Raw genomic sequence first — 24,405 nt, 5'->3', positions numbered from 1 at the left:
TCAGGAATCTATCCCTAACCAAACATCACCAACAGACCTTTAAACCTCACAAACTAACTCTGACCTCCATGCACCTGTGCCCACAATGTGGCTGACAGATGATGGAAGTGCAAGGAAAGCATGGAAACTCTATTTTGTTCTTGGCTGGGTGATCTTTGGATGCCCAATCATATTTCCAATCTTCAAACAAACTAAAAATTACTATTGCACTTGTGGGAGGAATGACAACTTTTTAAAAAGAAAGATGTTGGGTCAGATTTGATGGTAAGACCATTTTTTCCAGATGAAGGATTTAAAAAGGAGTGCCCTGAGTATGTAAAACTTTGATTTAATATGAATTACAGACACCAATAGATGTCCTGGATGAATCTCAATCACAGATATGTTAATTCATTACAGACTTCATTACAAAGTTGCATTTTTTTTTACTTATGCCTTTCCTCATTAATCAGGAAAACTAACAAACTCGGTGTTAAAGCATGCAAAAAATACTGAATGGTTAAATTGCTTCTGCCAATCTTAGTTTTATACAAATACTGTACATTAAATATAATAAAATAAATAAATAATTTTTTAAAACCTCAAAAAAATTGATAAAGAACTGGTATAAATCTATACTAAAAATAAATCGGTTTTACTTTTCATCAATAGTGATCTCTGTCCTCACTAGTAAATAAAAAACCCATACAAACTGGAAAACTCATTGAAAAACAGATGCTTTCTATAAACTATAGAAAGTTCTCTAAACAAGCTCCTACTTTTTCAATAGAAAATGTTCTCATAAATTAAAAAGTTGCATTTTTCTAAAATAAACTTATTTAAACAGTTTATAAATTCAACTTTACCATATTACATAAAACCAACAGTAATCTTGAATTAATCCTCAAAATATTACTCATAATCAGTGAGCCGTACTACACCCTCAATCATTTGAATTTTAAATACTTTTCAATTTGGCAGAAAACTGATACTTCTCATTACAGAATTCTGTCTACTGTTTCTTCAGTCACATGATTCTGCAAAACTTACTATTTCCCTAGTTACTGGGATTAGAGTGCAAATTTACTATTAAGACTTGCATTTGGTGAGAGCCGTTTTGCTGGTTAAGTGGTCACATACAATGTCTGGTGGGGACCTGAGCTGGAAAGACCATGAAGGTCCCAGCAGATGGAAAAAATGGTCTTACAATCAAATCTGACCCAACATCTTTCTTTTTAAAAACTTGTCATTTGTCCCACATATAAAAAGGTAAGTTTTAGTTTGTCTGAAGTTTGGAAATATGAATGGGCATCCAAAGATCACCCAACAAAGAACAAAATACAGTTTTCTGTCATTTGAACAGAATCAGACAATCTCAGTGAATCAGCTAAAATCGGTCTCGGAGATTGGGCTAAGAATGAAAAATCAATCAGCTCAACATTCCCACTGCTGATTTCTATCCTGCTGGAAATTGATGTATGCGGGCAGAGGATGCAAACAGTGCTGACACACATTGTTTAGGTTCACACAGGAATAATAAGCAAGGGACTGGAGGGTGGGCACTGCCATTGGAACAATAGCCCAGCTATGGAGGCAGGGAGGAGGGGGGGTGGTTGTGGGGAAGGGGATACAAAGGTAAAAATTTGAAGTAATGGAGAAAACACATTTATTTATTAAAATGGATTGTGTTCCTTTTGACAAGCATTTAATTATTTCTCCTAATTATTGCCTCACATCATTGGACACTAAGATGCACAAATCACAATTTTAGTGTTGCTTACGTATGTTTTTTAGTAAAAAGTTATAGACTGATTTCATCTTTGGTACTATGGTATCAATTATGTACTTGGATAGGTACAGCATCAGTTCCTGAGAAATTGTGTAAGTTGTGCCATTTACAAAACACGAGGGTTCAGTAGCATAAGACTTTGTTTGTTCCCACATGAGCCAATCTTTGTATTCATTGCCCCAGAGAGTTGTGCATGCTCCATCGTTGAACACATTTAAGGCTGGGATAGACTAATTTTTTGGTCTCTCAAGGAATCAAGGGATACGGGGAATGGGTAGGAAAATGGGGTTGAAATCTAAAATCAGCCATGATCGTATTGAATGGCAGAGCAGGCTGAAAGGGCCATCTGGTCTACTCCTGCTCCTATTTCTTGCGTTCCATTAATTTTGATTATGCTGTCTATATACAATGTTAAGCTGAATTATATGGATCTACTACAGTTCGCTTCTGTTAATTAGTTTTCCAGGGTTTGGACAGCATTAACTATGGGGGCAGGACCAAAGATAGATAGATATTGGATACACTTGATGTAAACAAAAGTTAAACTAGTTTTAAAAAGCAATTCTGTTCTCTATAATAAACAAAACACTAAGATGATTTTATTGCTACTGAAATTATCTATTCTTGCCATGACTTTTAAGTGAATTATCAGGTATTTGTATTTAACACTAACATGCATGTAGTAGTAATAATGCAGTGAAGACAGGCGGCAGCATGTATTTGTAGGCTCTTTCACATGTTCACAAGTGCAGAATAAATTCACAGTACATGAAGATAATCAATACCTCTGCAACCATCAACTTTTACACTAGACACTCTACCACACCTGAGAGGACACAATTAACAACTTGATGTTAATATAATGGATTCAATCACAGGCAATTTAAACATTTTTTAATTTTTTCATTCATGGGTTGTGGGCATCGCAGGGTAGGCCAGCATTTATTGCCCATTCCTAATTGCCCTCGAAAAGGTGGTGGTGAGCTGCCTCCTTGAACCGCTGCAGTCCATATGGTGTAGGTACACCCACAGTGCTGTTAGGGAGGGAGCTCCAGGATTTTGACCCAGCGACAGTGAAGGAACGGCGATATATTCCCAACAGGATGGTGTGTGGCTTGCAGGAGGACTTCCAGGGGAACATAATCAAAAGAGACCAGTGTTTGGTAAATAAAAAAAGGGACTGTTTTTGAAGGGACAGTACTTTAATGCACTTCCTTTCTACTTTTTGGAGCTCATTTACCTAGGAAGATGGGGGATGAAATTCTCACTAATGTGAACACAGTTCGATCCATTTTCCAACAGATGACAGGTCCTGCCTTTAGAATTAGCCCAACAAAAGTGTAAAACGAGCCTTGTTATTTTGAAAATATTTTAATCTGATTAACAAGATCGACCCAAAATTATTCCGATGGCATAGTAATCACTTCAATAACTTTTTAGTGAGAACAGCTTATAATGTCAGCCAAGAAAGCATGAACTTTTCAGTCAAATGGGTCTGTGGAGGGGACTTAATGATTAACAAATAAAATAGTCTCGACAACTAATCTGTTAAATGCCAAGAGAAATAGTATGAAAGGCACGGTGAATGGCTTCTGTTTCAAAATATTAGGAGTCTGAACATAGATTTCTACTAAAAATAATCTCATGGCTCCACTTGAAACTTTTCTATGTTTGTTTTTCAAACTAAGGTCATGAGCACTTTGCATAGTCTCTCTCTTGTGCTCTCTTTCTTCCCCCCATTCCCCCTTTCCCTTACACATACTTTCTCTTCTAATTAGAACACAGTGACCCAATGGTACAGAGCAAAAAGCAGAAGCATCACATTGATGTAAAAGAGAGCAAAGCCTGCAAGCTGGCCACCAGAGAGAGGGGTGAGAACAGGACTGGTTATGCTTGCTCCCAAAGTCAGTAGTATGTCAACCGTCTTTTGAGTGCTGAGGAGGTTGGCTTGGAGCACATCAGATGAAGAGCAAAGGTCATCCTTCCAATATTTCAGTGAGTGCAGGAGAGAAATGATAGAGAAAAATTAGTTGAGAAAATCAGCATGCAACATTTACTTTTATCTTTGCCTCATTTCAGACTCATGCACAATAAACACAAGGTGCACAATTAACTTGAAAAAGTCAGTATCCAGTTTAAAGTGAGCAGTAATCTTAAGTATAGCTTCTGATTACCCTTCACCTTTTAATTCTTTGCTTTTGGGAGATTTCCTAAGAGTTAACCAGTGGATTTAACTTTTAAAAAGCTACTGGATTATTTATTTCAATTTACCAAGGCAGTTTAACAAATTATTTTTATACAGATGAACTTCTGTGCTCCAGAAGTTGAAACAGTTTGCTGTTGCTCATTCTAACTATATTCTTGTAGCCAAGTTAAAGTTTGAACACCAGAATTGACCTGTTAACTGGTGGTAGCTACACCATTGGTTTCAATTTCCGATCATTGTTGCATCACTTGCCATTTCTGGGTCATTGTTAGTTGTTAGCCAGGCTGTGTTGTGGAGCACCATATGTCAGCACTGAATTGTAACTGTAGCATGGGAAGGAGGGAGTAGGAATGCTCACCTCTCTTTTAATTTCAACCCTACTGCACAAGCAGTGATTGGAAAAGTTGGTAAAAGAAATAAATGGAAACCCCGGAATTCCTTTCTGGAAAAAATGTTTGGAAGATAGTGGGCTGAATTTTCCCCGTCGGGGTGGAGGTTGATGGGCGGGCGCGTACGGGCGCGCTTCCGATCGGCACCCCTGATCAGAGGTGCAGCGTCATTTTATGTGGGCGGGTCAATTAAGGCCTGCACAGTCTGACGTCCGCACGGAAGCGTTATGCGCTACCTGTGCGGGCTGGGAATCCCAAAATCAAGAGTGTGCTCTTTCGTGCATGTGTACGAAAGAGCACACTCATCTCCCTGAGTCTAAGCGCTGCCTCAGGGAGATTGCCTCTAATTTCAAAAATATTAGAAATAGAAATAAAAAATTTCCCTTAAATGTCCCCTCATGTGACAAAGTCACATGAGTTTGGACATGTCCATAATTTTTACAAAATCTTTATTAAAAGTTTTAAAAACCTATATGAAACCTCATCCCGCCCGTGGATGAGGTTTCATGTTTTTTCTGCTTCCCGCCAGGGCTCCTGGCTGCCCGCCAACCTTAAGGTTGACGGGCAGATCCTTTAATTACTTAATTGACCCTGTCAATGGCCATTGACAGGTCGGCGGGCACACAGCTGATTTTGCTGTGCTCCCACCTTCCTGAAAATTTAAATTGGGCGCGGTGACTTATAAAATTCTGCCCAGTGGGTTTATGGTGGGCAGGATGAGGGTAAAAAGTGAATAATTTTATTTGGTGTCATGTCCCACAAACTATAGTTCTTAGTTTATATTGAACATCATATGTATAGGTCACCTTATTTAGATTTTCTTTTGAAGAGTTTGACATTCTCATACATGTTATAATTATCAGAGAATAAGCAAAAGTTACAGCTGCTTGAAACAACCTTTGCATATGAAAACTGTTCTGATAGCACTTCTGCATTTGACTTCCCACAAAGTATGTGAAGAAGGAAATACAGCAACGAGTAGATACTAAGGAGTGAAATTCAGAGGAATAACGACTTGGAAACTGATAGCAGCTAGCTGCAAAGCAGAAATATCTCTCTTTTCCTGTGACAGGGAACAGCACACAATAGAGAAGTTAAACAGAGGAAACAATATTTTCACCTTGCATCCTATTGCTTTAAATATGAAAAACATTCACTTTTTCCCCAATGTTACGGATCAATATTTAAATGCTAAATATTTTAAACTTGTAACTATGATGGTTTTAATTTTTACAGCACATGAGCCAGGCATACTAAGAATCACAAACGACCAATTTAAGACTCGAGTGAATCTTAGGAACGTAGCATATCATTTCAGTAAACAATATCATTGGTGATAAACTATTATCAGGATGGATACTGTCTTTTATCATTTATGCTAGCATAAAATAGGAATTTAGACCAGATCAACACATGTCTAACAAAAGCGTGAAGGAATGTGACACATTGCTGGAACATCAAAGATCGATTTGAAACTGTAAACCACAAAACCAGTGCTTTGTGAACATTCTTCAAAACCTTTGAGGTAGGTCACAATATTATGTTGTTTATGATACGTTTTAATACAATTTATACAATGAATGTACCGCTGTTAGTCAATTGGATGCACACTGGCAGAGGAGATTTTACAGTTCAGTAAGCATATGGAGTTGAGGATTACAGCACTATACAATGAGCATTCGGGTACAAGGTTCATTTCTGTGGTTTGCAGGTTATTTGATACATAATATGTATTCAACATCTTTCCAATTGCTAAAGATCTTCCATGGCATTGCTCACATTGAGTCAGAGTATATATTGCTTTGTTCCAATAGGGGTATGATCAACAAAATGGGACAGAGTAAGTCTTATAGAAAGTAACAATGACAATTACATGAAATTCATGCTGTACACAGCTCTTGTAGTTGTTCTTGGCTTGAACTGCTCTATTGTCTCAGCTGGAGCAGGTTATATGTGTGAGAATTTTTTCATTTGGGAGAATGGTATGTTCAATATGCTGTCTTGCCCAAACATAGTATCAAAAAGATCACAGAAAGCAGGAAAGTTATGATCTGGTCTAAATACAATCAAAGTGTTAGAGAATTGAAAGCTTTTTTAGCACATGCAGGTATAAATGCAGCTTAAAGATTCATTAGGTCACCTGCCTTAAAACATGCATATAGCTGCCCAAACTACCCCTCCCCAGAACGTTTTATTCAAATTTGATATGTGACCTAGGCCACTGAAAACAGAACACTGAAATTAGGAAAATCCTCAAAAGACCTAAAATACAACTTTTGATCAAAAATTTTAATGAAAAATAAATATTGTGGTAAATGACCTGTCAAAGAAGCAGACCTATAAGACAAAATTAGTTATCAGTAAATTTGAATGATTCACTTTTAGAATATACAGTGCATATCAACACTAGTTCCAGAATTCAGTTGCACAGTTTCAGAATTGCATGGTTAGAGGCATTTTTTATAAGATTTGTTACAGCATAGTTAATGCCTCAAGCTTATATCTTTCATGAAATAATAGTTGGTGAACTGGTGCTGCAAAATTCAACCCCAAAGCTTGAGAAAAAATAGAAAATCATGTAATTAAAAACAGATTTGACATTCAGTCTCTATAAATCAATGTTCTAATTATAAATAGATTCAATAGCACAACAGAAACCCCAAGCATCCTGGAATCCTAGATAAAAAAGAACTGAATTTGCTTAATGAGTACACTTAAATCAGCACTCCCGATCACAGTAACAAAACTAAATTTCAACATTAGTAGAAAAACAAAGGCCTGCACTAGCAACAGATCAACGCAGCCTTTCAAGGGAAAGATGATACGCCTCCTTTTTACGACATTAGCTGCCAGGTTCAGGTATGTTTTTAAAGGTCTCAGGTGGATGAGTGAGTGAGTGGGTAAGTGAGCGGGTGGGTAAGTAAGTGGTGAGATGAGCAGGTAGTCGGGTTGGATCAGGAGTGGGGCAGTCTGTCAGGTCGGAGGACGGGTAGTCAGGTCAGGGGGTGGGTGGTCAGATCATTGGAATGGTAATCGGGTGTGGCGGGTCTGTAGTTGGATTGGGGGGGGGGGTGCGGGTGGTGGGGGGAGACAGAGACAGGAGAGGTCACGGGGTCGGGGGGGCGGGGGGTAATGGGGGAGTCTGTTGTGGTGCTCAGTTCCATTACGCTGTTAATCACTGATTTACACCAGAGATTAAACTTCTGTTCTCCTATTGTGCTGCTCACAGTCCCAGTAACAGGAAAACAGAAATCTTGGGAGTTATATATCGCTGTACGATAGGCAAGCTGGTCATATTGAGGGAGATGCAATTTTCAGGACTGTGGTAGCCAGCTGCAATATTGGGAACAGGAACTGGAACTGTGCAGAATTCAGTTCAGATCTCACTGGATGGGAATAATCAGAGATGGAACAATTGGGGTTGGTCTAGGAGGTGGGAAAGAAAAAAAGCTAGAGCACTTAGGGAGGGATTTAGTGAGAGGAAGAGAGCGTGAAGCTGGAGCAACTAGGCTCATTACAACAGTAAAATCAATCATGCAGTAGCAATTAAATAAGATTTTTTAATAGTACAGACATAGAGCAATCCATTGAAATATCAAAGGGTACATACCTGTGGTACACCAATTCTCTTACAAGCCTCTAGGAAGTTCTCTACATTTCGTCTGCATTTTGCCATTGTCAGTTTGGGCTGCAATCAGAAGTGGAACAAGCAAGCAAACTCCATCAGGGAACAGTACATGATCATGAGGGCAGGACAAGATGGAGAAAGAATGACGAAGAGGGAAATAAACAAAAAGATTCAAGAAGAACCAATCCTAAAATTCAACCAGTTCTTGCTATTATAAATACAGCTGACATCCCATTTTGCATTATTAGTTATAACAAGATTTGATTCCACTTTTCACTGTAGATTCTTTAAAAGCAGGGATTGTTAAACCATGACAACACACCAAAGCAGGCCTTTGAGTAAAAAAATTGAACACCGGTAGACTAGTAATTTAATTTTATTAAAGTTACTGAAAGTTACTGGTGTATTGGCTGGTATTAAAATCAGCACATCTGATATATTAACCTCAACAAACATAGCAATGCTTAAAACAAGAGGAAATTCATTGGTTGCATTGAAACTATTATGTAGATTTTCTAATACTTCTTTCTCACCATTTGAACATACACACACTGTTCCAATGGCACCAGAAACCTCTCTAGTATTTCATCTAAGTACCCATGTAAGCCCAAGAAAAAGTATCAGCTGATTATTTGATCACATTACTAAGCCTATTCCAAGCCAGATATTTACACACAATGCATAAGAACATAAGAAACAGAAGCAGGAGTAGACCATATGGGCCCATTGAACCTGCTCTGCCATTCAATATGATCATGGCTGATCTTGGGCTTCAACAACCACTATTTCTTTCTTCAGCAGGAGTCACCTAGTCCACAAAAGCTGATTGCCCTCTATCCTATTCATCCTTGACCAATTTTATCAGCAGAGACCAGACAACTCCTACATATTCCTGATCTTTTGTTTTATCATACAATGCATTTAACTATTGGGTCATCAGGGAAACCAGGATTTAATTTGTGAAAATAGAAGAAGTGAAGAAGAATATGTAAGAATTGGGTTATATGAGCACACCAACTTAATTATGGCAAAAATTTTTCAAATACACCACCGTCAGGATACAACCATGGCCCACTTATAATTCTAAGAGAAAAGCTTAACATATTCATCATTAGTAGTGTCATTTTTGATAGCATCAGAATTCAGAATACTCACCACTGCTGGAGACGGTACATGTATACTGGGTACCGACCGTGGTCTCACGTGATTAGCCAGATGACAGAGGACAACACCATCTGTAAGTGCTGTTCCAAGATCACTTGGGAGAGAAACCTTTAACCGTGTTTCAATGTTCTGAAAAATTAACCAGAGAGAAACAATTTGATCATAAACAAATACTTTTATTAACAGAGGAGGGGAGGGTTGAGTGGTGCACTAACCTTGCAGTTCTGGAACTTGTGCTTGAATCCAACACAGAATAATGAGAGAATCTATTTTCAGGCTGTTGTCACATTACGTAAGAATACTGAGTTAGGACCAGTTTCAATTGGATATGTGACTACAACATAAAACCAGTCTAATTTGGCACTGATTGGGAGCATTTGGCAACTTCACATTCTAGAATTAGCACAGTAATACATTCCCTGTAGGTTTTATTTATCAGCATCTGTGTAATGATGCTTCTGTTCTGGTGAGCAAATGTATAACTGATTACCTTCCGTAGCTGATATACCACTCTCTGTTCATCATCGTATTGCTTTTGGTTTTGCAATATCAAGGCATCTCCAGAGTCCTGGCTAGGGGCAACAGAGGAGGAGGCAGAAGTCCCATCTAAAGAGATATTAGAACAATTGTGCATAAGAACCTATTATCATAAGAACATTCCTATTTTACACCAGTATTATTCTTGTACGTTTATTTTTTGTTGCAAACTTATTCTTTAAGATTCAATGGAACTGAATAACTTAGAGCCTTAAGATACAATCCCCACACATCATTTGAGAACCACTTTAATCTTTGTATCAAACTAAGAAAAGAAAGTTATGTTCTCAATAATGAGAATAAACGTACAACATGGTTGCTCTTTCTCTTCAATTTTGTTTTTCCTAAAGGAACTTACCCGCTCAAAGCACAGTTCTGCTTTGTCAGGTCCCCAACACATCACCCAGGGAATCATATTCATGTGGAAGCCTGGGCGGAATGCAGGTGGGTCATCTGCCTGATGCTTTTTAAATTTAACATCCATACATATTCATTTCCAGTAGGGATCACAATACGATGACTAGAAACAGGACATGGGACTATTTTCTCCTTCCCCAACCTGGGGAACAAAGGTCTGATGTACCCCCCCTATTGCTGCCCTCACTGAGATCAGTTACCTTAGTCTGGACATCAGACACAGAACCATCTTAGTGTTTATGATTCATAAAATAATTCTAAGCCTTTAGGATCAACAAACTGGCATTTCTAAACTGCAGCATGATGGTGCCAATGTCATTCTGAAACAATAACTTGCATTTTATAGTGCCTTTAATGTAGAAAGACATCACTAGACACTTCAGAGATATTTTCAGAATACCAGATACTGAGCTAACGAAAGTGATATTAGCAACCATTACCCAAAGCTTGGTCAAAAAGATGGGTTTAAAGAAGGATCTCCAAAGCAGGAGAGGGAAGTGGAGAGATTTAGGAGGTAAATTTCAAAATTTGAAGCCTACACAGCTCAAAACATGCTGCCAATGGCATCTACATATTAATATAAGAGAAAAGACATTTTGAAGCCTGACTACGCATTGAGTGCTTATTGCTTACATGTAGAAAGACCCTTGGAACGGCAAAGAATGAAAGCCCCTGTGACTGCTGGATTCAAAATCCTTTATTGCTTCAGAAGTGGCAGCCAAAAGTGAATATTCATTCATCATCTGACCTACGTTTGTACTTGATTTATATCATACTGTTTCCTTTTAACACAGTTTTTTTTATCTTCATCTCAATTTTACTAAATAAGAGCTTGCTTGGAGCATCATCTTTTGTTAATGCATATGGTGCATGTAAACTGCTGGTAATATTATGTAAATATTGCACAAACATATAGAAACAAACAGAAGAGTGACAAATCATTGCTAATAAAGACCTAGTTCTTATATGAACATACGCATTAGGAGGAATAGGCCACTCAGCCCTTCGAGCCTGCTTCGCCATTCAATAAGACCATGGCTGATCTGATTTCAACCTCAACTCCGCATTCTGACCTCCCCTGATAATCTTTCATCATCTTGCTTATCAAGAATCTATCTACCCTGCCTTAAAAATGTTCAAGGGCTCTGCTTCCATTGCCTTTTGAGAAAGAGAGTTCCAAAGACTCTCAACCCTCAGAGAAAAAAAATTCTCCTAATCTCTGTCCTAAATGGGCAACCCCTTATTTTTAAACAATGGCCTAGTACTAGATTCTACAACAAGAGGAAACATCCTCTTTGCATCCACCCTGTCAAGATCCCTTATATGTTTCAATTACATTGCCTCTTACTCTTCTAAACTCCAGTGGATACAAGCCCAGCCTATCCAACTTTTCCTCATAAGACAGCCTGCCCATTCCAGTAAACAAAAGTAGAAAATGCTAGAAAAACTCAGCAGGTCTGACAGCATCTGTGAAGAGAAAAACAGAGTTAACATTTCAAGTCCATATGACTCTTCTTCAGAGGTTTAGTAAACCTTCCCTGAATTGCTTTCAACGTATTTACATCCTTATGACACACTTGTGTTGTGGAACATTCACTTTTATGTCTGACCTACCTTTCTTCATCTCATCTCTCATGGCTGCTCTCAAGAGGAAGTTCTCAGGCCGGTGAGCATGTGTGGGCTGTTTGTAAGAGTGGGGAGAAGAACCAGGATAAGGAGGGACAGGCTGGACTGCAGCCAGAGACAAGAATGTAAGAATGAGCAGAATTTGATGATAAGATTCAGAAATAGAGTTTAATCAACAATCAGGAGAAGCAAGAAACAGAGATAGAAGTGAGAAAACAAATATTAAAATAGGTAAAAACCAAATTAACATAACACAGTAATACTGCAATATTAAGATAGGTGATAAATGGTTTGGTGCATTCAGGATGGGTTGGTTTAAAAGTGATGACAAGTTTTTAATGGTGAGAAAGTAGTTGTTGGGTTTCACAGCTAACACCATTTTGTGTATCCAAAATATTAATTTTTTCCCCAATTGTTGACAAACCGGTTGCATAGTTCTAGCTCTTTCTGAACTTATTTTTGTATGTCCAGCATTTGCAAGTTTTATTGCTTTTATATACATAAGGAGAGTTGAGAATGTAATAGGGGACTGTTATGTGGAATAGGTTAAGCATACTGAGGTTTTGTAAAGCCTGCAGTTATTTGCGACCCAGACTGAAAAGTAGTACTGCACAATGTTTTCTTCTCCTGTCCTGAAGGCAGTGACTTTTGCTAGTGCACTGTTCCATGGGCACAGGCTCCACTACATCACCAAGTAACTTTTTTTTTCCATTGGTGAGCCAAAACAGTGAGCTGTGCAGGCTTTTTAATTGGAGAAGGTACGGGGGTAACAGCTGAACCTGACCCTTACATCATCATCAGGAAATGCAGGGTACTTATCAAGAGCAGGGCTAGCTTTCCTTTAAACCAAATTATATTGAGTCAAGTTATAGCACACCAAAATAAGTCCAGCTGCAATCAGCTAATTCAATGCAGATCCAAGATGGAACTCTGTTTGTCAGTACCACTGACACTGTTCCATCAGGGAACCATCAGGGAAAGTCTAAATTAGTAGATTTATTTATATCAATACATTGTCAGTCTCCCTACTTTCTGTTTGGAGAAGGATAACCAATGGGATTTCCAAAAACAGAGGTTTTCAAATAGGTTATTGGAAGGGGGGGGTGTCTAGAGCTTTATGAACATGTGCTACTATATCAGAACCACTGCACATTTTATAAGACATTCCATATAATATTTTTGTTAACTAACTTGATAAATTATACTGCAAAATTTAATCACATAGCTGAAATTTGTTCCTAGCATCAAGATTTACCTTTAACACAAAACAATATTATTTAATATTACGATCACTAAACAAGGTAAAATAAATATTTCACTTGTCATCAATTGGAGAAAATACGATATACACAAACATGTTACATAGATTGACCAAGGAACAGTACAATGATTTTTACAATTAGTTTTCTCTTACCTGTATGGGCTGATGATTGGGTAAAGGAGGCACTCGGTGACACAGGCGGTCTTTCTTCATTCTATGAGAAAGAAGATCAAGATCTGTAGGAGATAAACTGCTCTGAGGGATTAGAAATAAGAAATGTGGGGCAAATTCTCAGAGTATTAAACCCAGTTTGCTTAAGAACAGCAGAGCATGGGCAGATCGTATATCTATAATGCATCTTGCTTCCTCTTCAACGCCAAAGCACATTCACACTTTTTTAATTCCTTCAGACCAAAGTAGTGGGAAAAAATATAAACAGGGATCATTAAATCCACTAACAATTTTTGATTTGATGCCATTAAATATCATGGTTAATTCAAGTTAGGAAAACTCAGGTTTTTTGCTAACACAACTGAAGCAAAACAGGGAAGGCAAACTGGAGGAGTCTTGAAAAAAAAAGGCTATTTTCATCTTACTTCCAAAACCAATCACAGCAATTTATAAATATGAACTGACTGAAAGTCCAATCTAATTTAGTTTGTAATTAACTCAGGTCTATCAGTTTCATTATATAAGCCAACTGTCATGGAGCTATTAATGTATATATTTTGGAAAATATTTTTCTTTTAAAATAGAGGTTTAGTCTGCGGGTGTGTCTTAACTGGATTAAAGCCAGCTAGACTGGGTGCTTTGATGGGTACTAATTTTGATATGAGAGATAGCGTGCATTTGCATTTTTTTTAATAGAGCATTCAAGTGGGGTAAAAACCCCATCTATCTAGCAGATACCAAGCCATATGTTTATATTACTAATAAAATTGGTACTATGAAAGAGATTTCATTGTTAAAAGGTGAAGTTCAAAGAGACTGGTAAGACAATGAGAATTTGAATTCAATCAATGGTGGTAGGTATAACTTCAGCAGTTTTCGGGTGTTCAGATCAGATGCAATGCAAGATCAAAAGACACCTGGAAGCCTCCAACTGGCTCCACAGTGAAAAGAACCTTATTTTGAATTCATAAGGTGAAAATGCTTTGCCTGGTGTTTGGTTAAGTCTATGGATTGCTGTTGCCTTAATGGAGATTAGTTTGAGAATTATTTAAAAGTTATGATAGTAGTCATTTGTAGCCATGTGTATATGTTTTAACCTGTGTAAATTAGTAAAATGTTTCAATTAGTTTAATGTATAGCCTCAAGAACTGGTGGCCTGATTCCTGAATTTCGAGTCGCATCTCAAACATAACACTTAATGTTGAAATTATTCCACTATATAGAAAAGTCTACCTATATTATTGATGTTCCAGTGGGGTAGCAGTAAACCGTTGATACCAGGTAATCTTAGGTTTTAATCTCCAATCTGTGCTGAGCAACTTGGACAGGAGTGGGTAAAGAGTCAGCCAGGGTTCCCACTTACAAGTGCTATCTCTTGACTCCTGTAGAGCAATAGGTACACAGGGATGGTGGGCCAGGGAAAATTATTGCTCTGATGAAACTGAGGCATCTCAAAATGCTTCTCCAACTGAGATTAATTTACAGCAAAGATCAAGGATCTTCTGGCTTGTACAGCTCAATACTCTCCTACATTATGTGTATCTTAAGTCTCAAGTGGAATCCCACTTAGTTAGCTCACATTTTCATTTTCTTGAATGGATATTTTCCATTTTAGTTTATAACGTTTTAATAAATCTATTTAATATATCTTTGAAAATTACATTTTGTAGAATATTAAGGTATTGCTGAAAAAAAATCAAAGCTTTTCGTCTTGCATTGATCAGGACATTTTGCAAGAAGACCAATATAAGGGGAAAACAACAATTTATAGTATATGAGAAGACAGTGCCGATTGATTGGCAAGTGGACTCTGATTGGTAGAGACATTGCCATGGAGAATGCTGCCGACCATTGTTAGAAATTTAAACCAGGCATCCAGACCCTGATTGGTCAAAGCATTGCCCTGAGGAATGAGTCAGCGAATGGCTGTCACTTATTTTGTTTAGCTGAAACAGACGCAATGCATATACAGGTTCTTTCTGTCTGCAAAGAACATGGTCCTGTGTATTAATGTATTCCAGTATACACAAACGCACCACATTGCAAGCCCAAATGACAATCTTAAATTGGTGGTCAGCAAAATTCTTAGCACACTTGAGGATTATTTAGCAAATGCTGTCCAATAGTGGCATCACATCTAATGTTGGACCCTGTATTTTGAGTTTTGCAAGCATGGGCTGGTTGGGTATGGTCTGTTCATGATGGTTGTCCATTGTGAACAGCGGCTGGGACATGCTATTTTGATATGATCTGCCAGTCTTTGGGACGTACAGCCTACATACCTAGCATCACACTGCCCTGAAATTCATATACCACATTACTCATTTGTGTAATAGGCAGAACATCCTTTTGTCTTGAAGGCAGCAACCTGTTAGTGGTCAATACCATTCATGTTGCTACTGCATAGTAGCAGCGTGAAACAGCTAGCTTCACCTGTTGCTCAAATTTTTGAGATACCTTGCCCTTCCAGGGTAATCAGAGGTAGACTGAATGACGTCCTTAGGCCCATTCATGAGTTTGTGTGATATACAGAGTGAAATTATCTAATCAGGGTAGCCATTATCTTGCAGGATGCCTTTTATGTGCCCTACTTCAGCATCAAGCTTGCAAGGTGAGCAAATGGCTCGGGGCCTATTTACAAGGTTGCTGATTAAACCAATCTTATAGTGCATGGAACTGTAAGAATCCCAACATGTATATTAACCAGTGAAGGTAGGCTTGCGGTAGATGGTGGTAGAGCAACTCCTGGCAGACTTCTCCAATAGTACATCAAGGGAGCTCATTTGACTGCTCCATTTCAAAAGTGAATTTGAGCGCAGGATGGAGCCCATTAAGGCATGTAAGGAAATTATTACATGCAGCTGTGGACTTAAAGGTGCGAAGGTGTGGATTTAAAGGTGCACAAGCCAAAAGATCCTTGATCCTTGCTGTAAATCAATCTCATTTGGATAAGCATTTCGAGATGTCGCAGTTTCTTTACTTCTGGGCAGTGGGGGTTGGCTGGGGAAGAAAAGGCACCTTTGCGAAGGCCATATAGGACTTGCATATCCATAGCAATGCTGTCTCCATTTGACATTGCTAGCCTATTCACCAATGTTCCACTTAAGGAGGCCATAGATAATTGTGCTGCTGCGCTATAGCATGGTGATCTAGATCTGCCACCATTGCATGAAAAAGTATTCATTGAACTTATGAACTCAGCAACGCATGGAGTTGAGTTCAGTTTTAATGACACCATGTATGCCCAAATAGATGGTGCTGCCATGGGATCCCCTCTAGGCCTAGCTCACGCAAACATCTTTGTTGGATTCCATGAGAAACGGGTTTTCAATGGAATGACACCTAACCTCCTACCCTCACATATTTCTGATATGTGAATATTTAAATTTGCAGCTGCATGTAATAATTTCCTTACATGTCTTAATAGGCTCCATCCTGTGCTCAAATTCACCTTTGAAATAGAGCAGTCAATTGAATTCCCTTTTCTTGACATACTAGTTGAGAAATCTGCCAGGTGGTTCTCTACCACAAGCCTAGCTTCACTGGTCAATATATGCATTGGGATTTGTGCAGTTCCACACGCTCTAAGATTGGTCTTAACGACAACCTTGAATAGAGGGCCGGAGCCATTTATTCACCATGCAAGCTTGATGCTGAAGTAGGACGCATCAAAGGCCTCCTGCAGGATAATGGCTATAATGATCACATAATTTCGCTCTGTCTATTGTGCAAACTCATGAACGGGCCTAAGCCGCCACCTTCAACACTGAAAAGTGCCCAGTCTACCTCAGATTACCCTGGAAGGGCAAGGTATCTCAAAAATTTGAGCAACAGGTGAGGCTAGCTGTTTCACGCTGCTACTATGCAGTAGCAACATGAATGGTATTGACCACTAACAGGATGCTGCTTTCAAGGCAAAAGGATGTTCTGCCTATCACACAAATGAGTAATGTGGTATATGAATTTCAGTGCCAGTGTGATGCTAGATATGTAGGCTGTACATCCCAAAGACTGGTGGATAGTATCAAATAGCACGTCCCAGCCACTGTTTGCAACGGGCAAGGTACAAACCATACCCAACTAACCCATGCTTGCAAAACTCAAAACACAGTGTCCAACATTAGATGTGATGCTGCAATTGGACAACATTTGCTAAATAATCCTGAGTGCTAAAAATTGTGCTGACCACCAATTTAAGATTGTGATTTGGGCGTGCAGTGTGGTGCATTGCATGTGCTGGAAGCTACATATATTAATACACAGGACCCCATTCTTTGCAGACAGAAAGAACATGCACACGCATTGCGTTGTTTCAGCTAAACAAAATAAGTGACAGCCATTCGCTGACTCATTCCTCAGGCCAATGCCTTGACCAATCAGGGTCTAGCTGTCTAGTTCAGATTTCAACAAATGTTGGCAGTTAACTGTCAGTCACCATCACTAGTGCATTCTCCTAACTAATCAGAGTCCACTTGCAAACTAATCAGCACTCTCCTCATACAGTAAATTGTTGTTTTCCCCTTACACTGGCATTCTTGCAAAGTGTTCTGATGAGCGCAAGATGAAAAGCTTCAACATGTCTCTTTTCTCAGCAATACTCAAGTTCTGTACTAAAAAACAATTATTAAAGTCCTCAGTGAACAATCACATGGATCTGACAATGGCCACTTTGTTATGAGAATGAAATGAAGATATGTAGATATGTCTGGAGCCACTGGCATATCAAGTGAATAAGGAATCTTATGTATCTAATGATGATATTAGTAAGGGGAACAGGGAAAAAAGCTAGTGTGAGGACAGACTTTGATGGGCAGCAGCGATTAATGAAATGTCCTTAAAGGCTTCTACAGGGTTTTAAACAAGATTCTGATCCAAAAACTCTTAAGAGGAGAATAAATGCTTTTGCAAATTACTTCTTTGGACCAGGTGGCAAGGCCTTGATTAAATGACTTTTTTGAACTGACATGGCTTATTCTCACCCCTCCAGCTTATTCAAAAAGCATTTAAACAGGGTGAGCATTGTACAGAAAATGGACGTGAATAATTACCTAAGAAACGCATGGATATAACACCGATCAGCAGTAAAATGACGAGATCTTTTACTGAGAAGCAGAGGTGAAAGGCCAAGACTCAAAGTAAGACTTCTGTGAAGTTGAAAGAAGCTGGCAAGAAGGTTAGATAAATCATTGAGCTATGCTTAGACAACAGCAAATTTCAGTTTCAAAAGCTGCTAGCAGGAAAAAAAGATTACGGAATTGCATTTATGGGTGATTTTTTTTCTCGAAAAGAAAAAGGAGAAATATTTTTTCACACAGTGAGTAGTTAGGATTTGGAATGCACTGCCTGGTAGTGTGGTAGAGGCAGGTTCAATTGAGGCATTCAAGTGTGCACTGGTGATTAAATAGAAACAACCTGCAGGGTTACGGGGAAAAGACAGGAGATTGGCCCTAAGTTAAAATGCTCAGAGGCCGAATGTTCTCCTTCTGTACTGTAAAAATTCTGTGATTTACACCACAATCATAAATAGGCATATAAAAATGTTAACAATTTTTCTACAAATACTGAACAGAAAAAGGCTCCCCCACATTATTGTATGCTAATGCTCTATCTCAAATAGTGAAATGAAAGGAACATTTTTTAAACTCAAGGCATGAGTAGACAAGCACAAAGTAAGCACGTGCATCAGTTAATTTTCACCTAAGCCACAACCTGACTATTGTTGTGCTAGAGTTGAATGGAGCACATCAAGGTTCTTCATTCTGAAAATATTGTTAGTTTCAGAATTATCTTTTTTTGGAAAACAAGTTCCTGCATCCATACACCAGTTAGGCTGGAAGCTAGGTTTTTCAGTATTTTGTTATAAATGGACTGTGATCAGTGTGTTAAAATCAAGACTCATCACTTCTTCTTCAGTTCATTCTTTTGACCACAACAATGTGGAACTCCTTAGGTTGAGCATGCTTCCTTCCTCACACAAGCACATATTTTGAAACCCGACTATGGCATGAATCACTTTTATTTCCATTCATGCCTTTTTCTCTCTTCTTTCAACCTTGGTTGTGCAGCATTAGCCCCTCACCTAGGGTTTCTCAATAAAAGTAATGAAATAACCAGTTATTTGTGTCAAGGATGTATTATAACCGAAGTGGTGGCAGAAGTGAAACAATTATTTTTGAATTTAATGTCCTTTCTGGCTTCATGTTGTCATCAAGATCAATATTCATAAGCTATACATTTTGGAACATCTGAATATGACAAGTCTTCTTTCTTCCAGATTTTCATCCCCGATCCTTTGTCTCTCAAACCCGCCACCTCTCCGGCCTGGAATCAGTCATGAACACAAAACTATGAGGAGCTGCTAAAACAAAAACAAAAATACCTGGAAAAACTCAGCAGGTCTGGAGCATCTGTGGAGAGCAGCACAATTAACGTTTCGAGTCCGAATGACCCTTAAACAGAACTAAGTAAAAATAGAAAAGAGGTGAAATATAAGTTGGTTGGGGGGGGGGGGGGGAGACAAAAAGAGCTGGATAGAGGGCCAGTGATAGGTGGAGATAACCAAAAGATGTCACAGACAAAAGGACAAAGAGGTGTTGATATTATCTAAAGGAATGTGCTAATTAAGGGTAGAAAGCAGGACAAGCAAGGTACAGAATAGCCCTAGCGGGGGTGGGGTGGGGGGAAGGAATCGAAATAGGCTAAAAGATAGAGATAAAACAATGGATGGAAATACACTTAAAATTTATGGAACTAGGTGGGAAAAGAAAAATCTATAAAAATTATTCGAAAAAAAGGAGGAAAATCGGAAAGGGGGTGGGGATGGAGGAGAGAGTTCATGATCTAAAATTGTTGAACTCAATATTCACTCTGGAAGGCTGTAAATTGCCTAGTCGGAAGATGAGGTACTGTTCCTCCAGTTTGCGTTGAGCTTCACTGGAACAATGCAGCAAGCCAAGTTTGGACATGTGGGCATGAGAGCAGGGTGGAGTATTGAAATGGCAAGCGACAGGGATGTCTGGGTAATGCTTGCGGACAGACCGAAGGTGTTCTGCAAAGCGGTCACCCAGTCTGTGTTTGGTCTCTCCAATGTAGAGGAAACCACATTGGGAGCAACTAATGCAGTAGGCTAAGTTGAGGGAAGTTCTCTCAGTTCCTTTGCCTCCGTCGCATCTGTTCTGATAATGCCACTTTCAAAAACAGTTCCTCTGACAAGTCCTCCTTCTTCCTTAACTGAGGTTTTCCACCCACGGTGGTTGACAGGGCCCTCAACCGTGTCCAGCCCATCTCCCGCGCATCCGCCCTAACACCTTCTTCTCCCTCCCAGAAACATGATAGGATCCCCCTTGTCCTCACTTATCACCCAACCAGCCTTCGCATTCAAAGAATCATCCTCCGCCATTTCCGCCAACTCCAGCATGATGCCACCACCAAACACATCTTCCCTTCACCCACCGCACCCCCCCCGGCGGCATTCCGCAGGGATCGTTCCCTCTGAGACACTCTGGTCCACTCCTCCATCACCCCCTACACCTCCACTCCCACGGCACCTTCCCATGCAACTGCAGAAGGTGCAACACCTGCCCCATCACTTCCCCTCTCCTCACCGTCCAAGGGCCCAAACACTCCTTTCAAGTGAAGCAGCATTTCACTTGCACTTCCCTCAACTTAGTCTACTGCATTAGTTGCTCCCAATGCGGTTTCCTCTACATTAGAGAGACCAAACGCAGACTGGGTGAACACCTTCGGTCTGTCTGCAAGCATTACCCAGACCTCCCTGTCGCTTGCCATTTCAACACTCCACCCTGCTCTCTTGCCCACATATCCATCCTTGGCTTGCTGCATTGTTCCAGTGAAGCTCAACGCAAACTGGAGGAACAGCACCTCATCTTCTGACTAGGCACTTTACAGCCTTCCGGACTGAATATTGAGTTCAATAATTTTAGATCATGAACTCTCTCCTCCATCCCCACCCACTTTCCGATTTTCCCCCTCCTTTTTGTTTTTTCCAATAATTTATATAGATTTTTCTTTTCCCACCTACTTCCATTATTTTTAAGTGTATTTCCATCCATTGGTTTATCTCTACCTTTTAGCCTATTTCGATCCCTTCCCCCCACCCCACCCCCACTAGGGCTATCTGTACCTTACTCGTCCTGCTTTCTACCCTTAATTAGCACATTCCTTTAGATAATATCACCACCTTCCACACTTCTTTGTCCTTTTGTCTGTGACATCTTTTGGTTATCTCCACCTATCACTGGTCCTCTATCCAGCTCTTCTTGTCCCCCCACCCCTTAAACCAACTTGTATTTCACCTCTTTTCTATTTTTACTTAGTCCTGTTGAAGGGTCATTCGGACTCAAAACGTTAACTGTGCACCTCTCCACAGATGCTGCCAGACCTGCTGAGTTTTTCCAGGTATTTTTGTTGTTGTTTTGAATTTCCAGCATCCGCAGTTTTTTGCTTTTATGAGGAGCTGCTTACTTAATAACAAACAATGCAACCTGATGGCTGGTTACTGGACGTGGCAAACTGACTGTGGCAGCTTGTTCTGCCACCAAGTTGATACAATTTTGTCAATCAGAGCTACCACAGGTGGGCCAGAGCTGAAAACTTATTTTATAAGTTGAGGCAGATGAACCCAAGTGGCAGAAAGACCTACAACGGCTTTGTTAGTAAGCAAATTGCCATGCTCCAAACAATACAAACATTATAGATCAGCATATATTAATATTTTCTCATCAAATCCAAGAATCTGGCCTCTTCTGAAGATAACTTTTAACCTCCAATTCCAAGAATGTAAGTTAATTCTTTTTAAAACACAATGTTTTTTGAGAATATTTTGAGATCATTTTTAACTCTTTATATTGCTGAAGTAAGTTCATTTTACATAACTTACAATTTTTTTAACCATGTTTTTGTAACTACACAGCAGCAACTGACAGTAGCTAAAAAAAATTGCTTAGTGAGAACATAAGTGAATCTCTTGTGACCAGAGAAGGGAACTGACATATTTTAAAATACCATATTTTGAGCTTTCTGTTACCAGAGTCCAAATGCTAACAAAAGCTGCATTTCAATACAGACTGAATTCATACCAGGACAAGGATGCTTATTCTTCTGGTGTTTACACTCCTCTGAAATCGAATGCAAGCTGACTTTGTGAATAACCTCCCCGAAACAGTCTATTCATTTATTTACAGCACTGTGGTTATCTTTGAATCTCCCCTGTTTTACCACAAAAACAATTCAAGTTTTTTTTTGGTTGTTAGTGAAGGTATGGGGTCCATTTTGATAATGTTACATGGAATTTGTTAGTGTACAATTTACTTTGGAAATGAAGAGGAGTTGCTGCTGCACCTTTCGTTACTAAATAAGAGATTCAAATTTTTCACTTTAGTAGACAGTGGATTTTGCAGTAATACAATAGGTTTTATGCATGCATGATTACTGCAAAAGTTGTCTGTAGTTCAAATCTGGCAACATCAATTACTAATTTGGTTGTACAGTTTTGATATTTCACATAATTAAACATAAATAGAGCTTTGAGTTCCCCTTTCTCGTGTCAGCTTGTTTCACACTCGTTAAAATATACGTCCTGGGTCAGGTAATGTCTACATTTTCTATCTTTTTTTTAATATGAGCAACACATACCGTTAGGGTCTCCTAGTCAGCATGAAGAGTTTTTCTACGTTAGCGACAGAGATAGAGGGAAAGAGGATAAGAGACAGGTGAAAGGATAGCTTTCAGTATCTGAGACAGAATAATTTGCCTACATGAGTATGAAAGATCATTTTAAGAGATACGCTAATTAAATAAACTGAATACAATCATGACGTACATTGCAAGGAATGGTCCATTCTATGGTTCAATATTTCATAAAAAAGTCATAGCTAATGCATACAAATTGTTCTTGTCTGGTGAGAAGATAGGTAAACAGCATTAATCTATAATAAAGGCCTAAAAATTCTTCTGTTTCTATATCCCAATTTATACATAACAGCACATTTTGTTGAAGTTGCATTGTTGCATCGTTGACATTCTGCATTCCAAACCATAAAAAATCATTTAAATAAGCTACTTACATTACAGCATGAAAAGAAAGTCTATCCAACTTTTGAAAATATCCTTTAACTTACTGGATTTTTAAAAAACCAAAAACAGTAAGTATTCTGTATTACACAAAATGAAAACAATAGAAAACATTGTAACATATGTGGGAAAATTAAACATCAGTTCTAGGGCATATCTGACATTTTATTGGTTGCACAGGTAGGGAAATTGTAAGAATGTGGGTAGAATCTTTGGACATGATACAAAAGTACTATTGCAGTCCTCAAGATGTTTATATTTTTCAGCTCTGCATAAATGTACCATCTGGTTCAATGTTTCTTTTAATTTAAAAATAAAGATCAGGAGGTTTGGGTAAAATAGAATGCAAAAGGATGAAGATAGTCTTGCAGCTCTAAAAGTATTCTTGCAATTCAAAAGTTAGTCTACACATGCAGATTGGGTAGAACCTTTCACCAGCTAATTGCACTGCCTAAAATATTAGATCACCAAATTCTGTGCTTATACCGTTTGGCTTCATTTTTATTCTAAATGTTGGGAGCTCTGTAACCATTTGACCCTTTCCTGATTTGTATCTCTCTCAAATGGCTCAGCAACAAGAAGATATGGCAGACAATACATTTTTAACTCCATAAAAAATATGAATATAATAGCACAAACCTAATTCCACTCTTTTGTATAAAAATGCTGTGAAGTCTGGTCTGGTGAAAGGAACCACACCTAGTCACAATTTCAGGCACAGAATGAAAAAAAACGAGGATCTATACAAAGCCACAAACTCCACACAAGCTGCTCAGTCACCTTGCTGTGTGAGCCAGGCCTCCGTTTAATGGTATTGGTGTTACTGTCAATCTCAAAGAAGAAGTGCGGTTCAAAGCCATTCTGTTACAGAAAGAAGCAGAGGAGAAAGCTTTAGGCAAGAGAGTTCAACAGCTTGCAAATAATTAGCGAGGGACAGCCTTGAGGAAAGATGCCTAGAGTATTCTGTCTTATTTCAATGACTTACAAAAGTTATCTGTGGTAGGTTTAGCTTTCCCAAAGAAAATGCATAAGCGCACATTAAAAGGTTGTTACAGAATTGTATCAAAAGAAACTTAAAATTAACTCAATTTCTAGATTTTAAGAAACTGAAAAGATAAAATCAAAGTTGGCTGGTGAACCAATATC

General features: G+C 38.8%; 1 protein-coding gene across 10 annotated transcripts in view; it reads right to left on the bottom strand.

Annotated features, from left to right (window-relative positions):
- Nucleotides 1-24,405, bottom strand: part of LOC121290199 (DISP complex protein LRCH3-like) — a 184,491-nt gene that overhangs the window by 3,424 nt on the left and 156,662 nt on the right. For 3 of the 10 annotated variants that reach the window (XM_041210488.1, XM_041210498.1, XM_041210525.1), the window contains 6 exons: nt 13,150-13,210; nt 11,724-11,840; nt 9,646-9,761; nt 9,147-9,284; nt 7,974-8,051; nt 2,862-3,749 (listed from right to left, as the gene is read on the bottom strand). In XM_041210488.1, coding sequence (XP_041066422.1) covers nt 3,543-3,749; nt 7,974-8,051; nt 9,147-9,284; nt 9,646-9,761; nt 11,724-11,840; nt 13,150-13,210 — 717 coding nt within the window. In that variant the 3' untranslated portion in view covers nt 2,862-3,542. Of the gene's footprint in view, nt 1-2,860; nt 3,750-7,973; nt 8,052-9,146; nt 9,285-9,645; nt 9,762-11,723; nt 11,841-13,149; nt 13,211-23,955; nt 24,121-24,405 lie in introns of those variants that run through there. The other 7 variants (XM_041210516.1, XM_041210533.1, XM_041210541.1 and 4 more) reach the window with 4 other exon arrangements.

This window comes from Carcharodon carcharias, chromosome 2 (genome assembly GCF_017639515.1).
Source record: "Carcharodon carcharias isolate sCarCar2 chromosome 2, sCarCar2.pri, whole genome shotgun sequence".
NCBI lineage: Eukaryota > Metazoa > Chordata > Chondrichthyes > Lamniformes > Lamnidae > Carcharodon > Carcharodon carcharias.
This window is presented reverse-complemented; position numbering and strand designations above follow the sequence as displayed.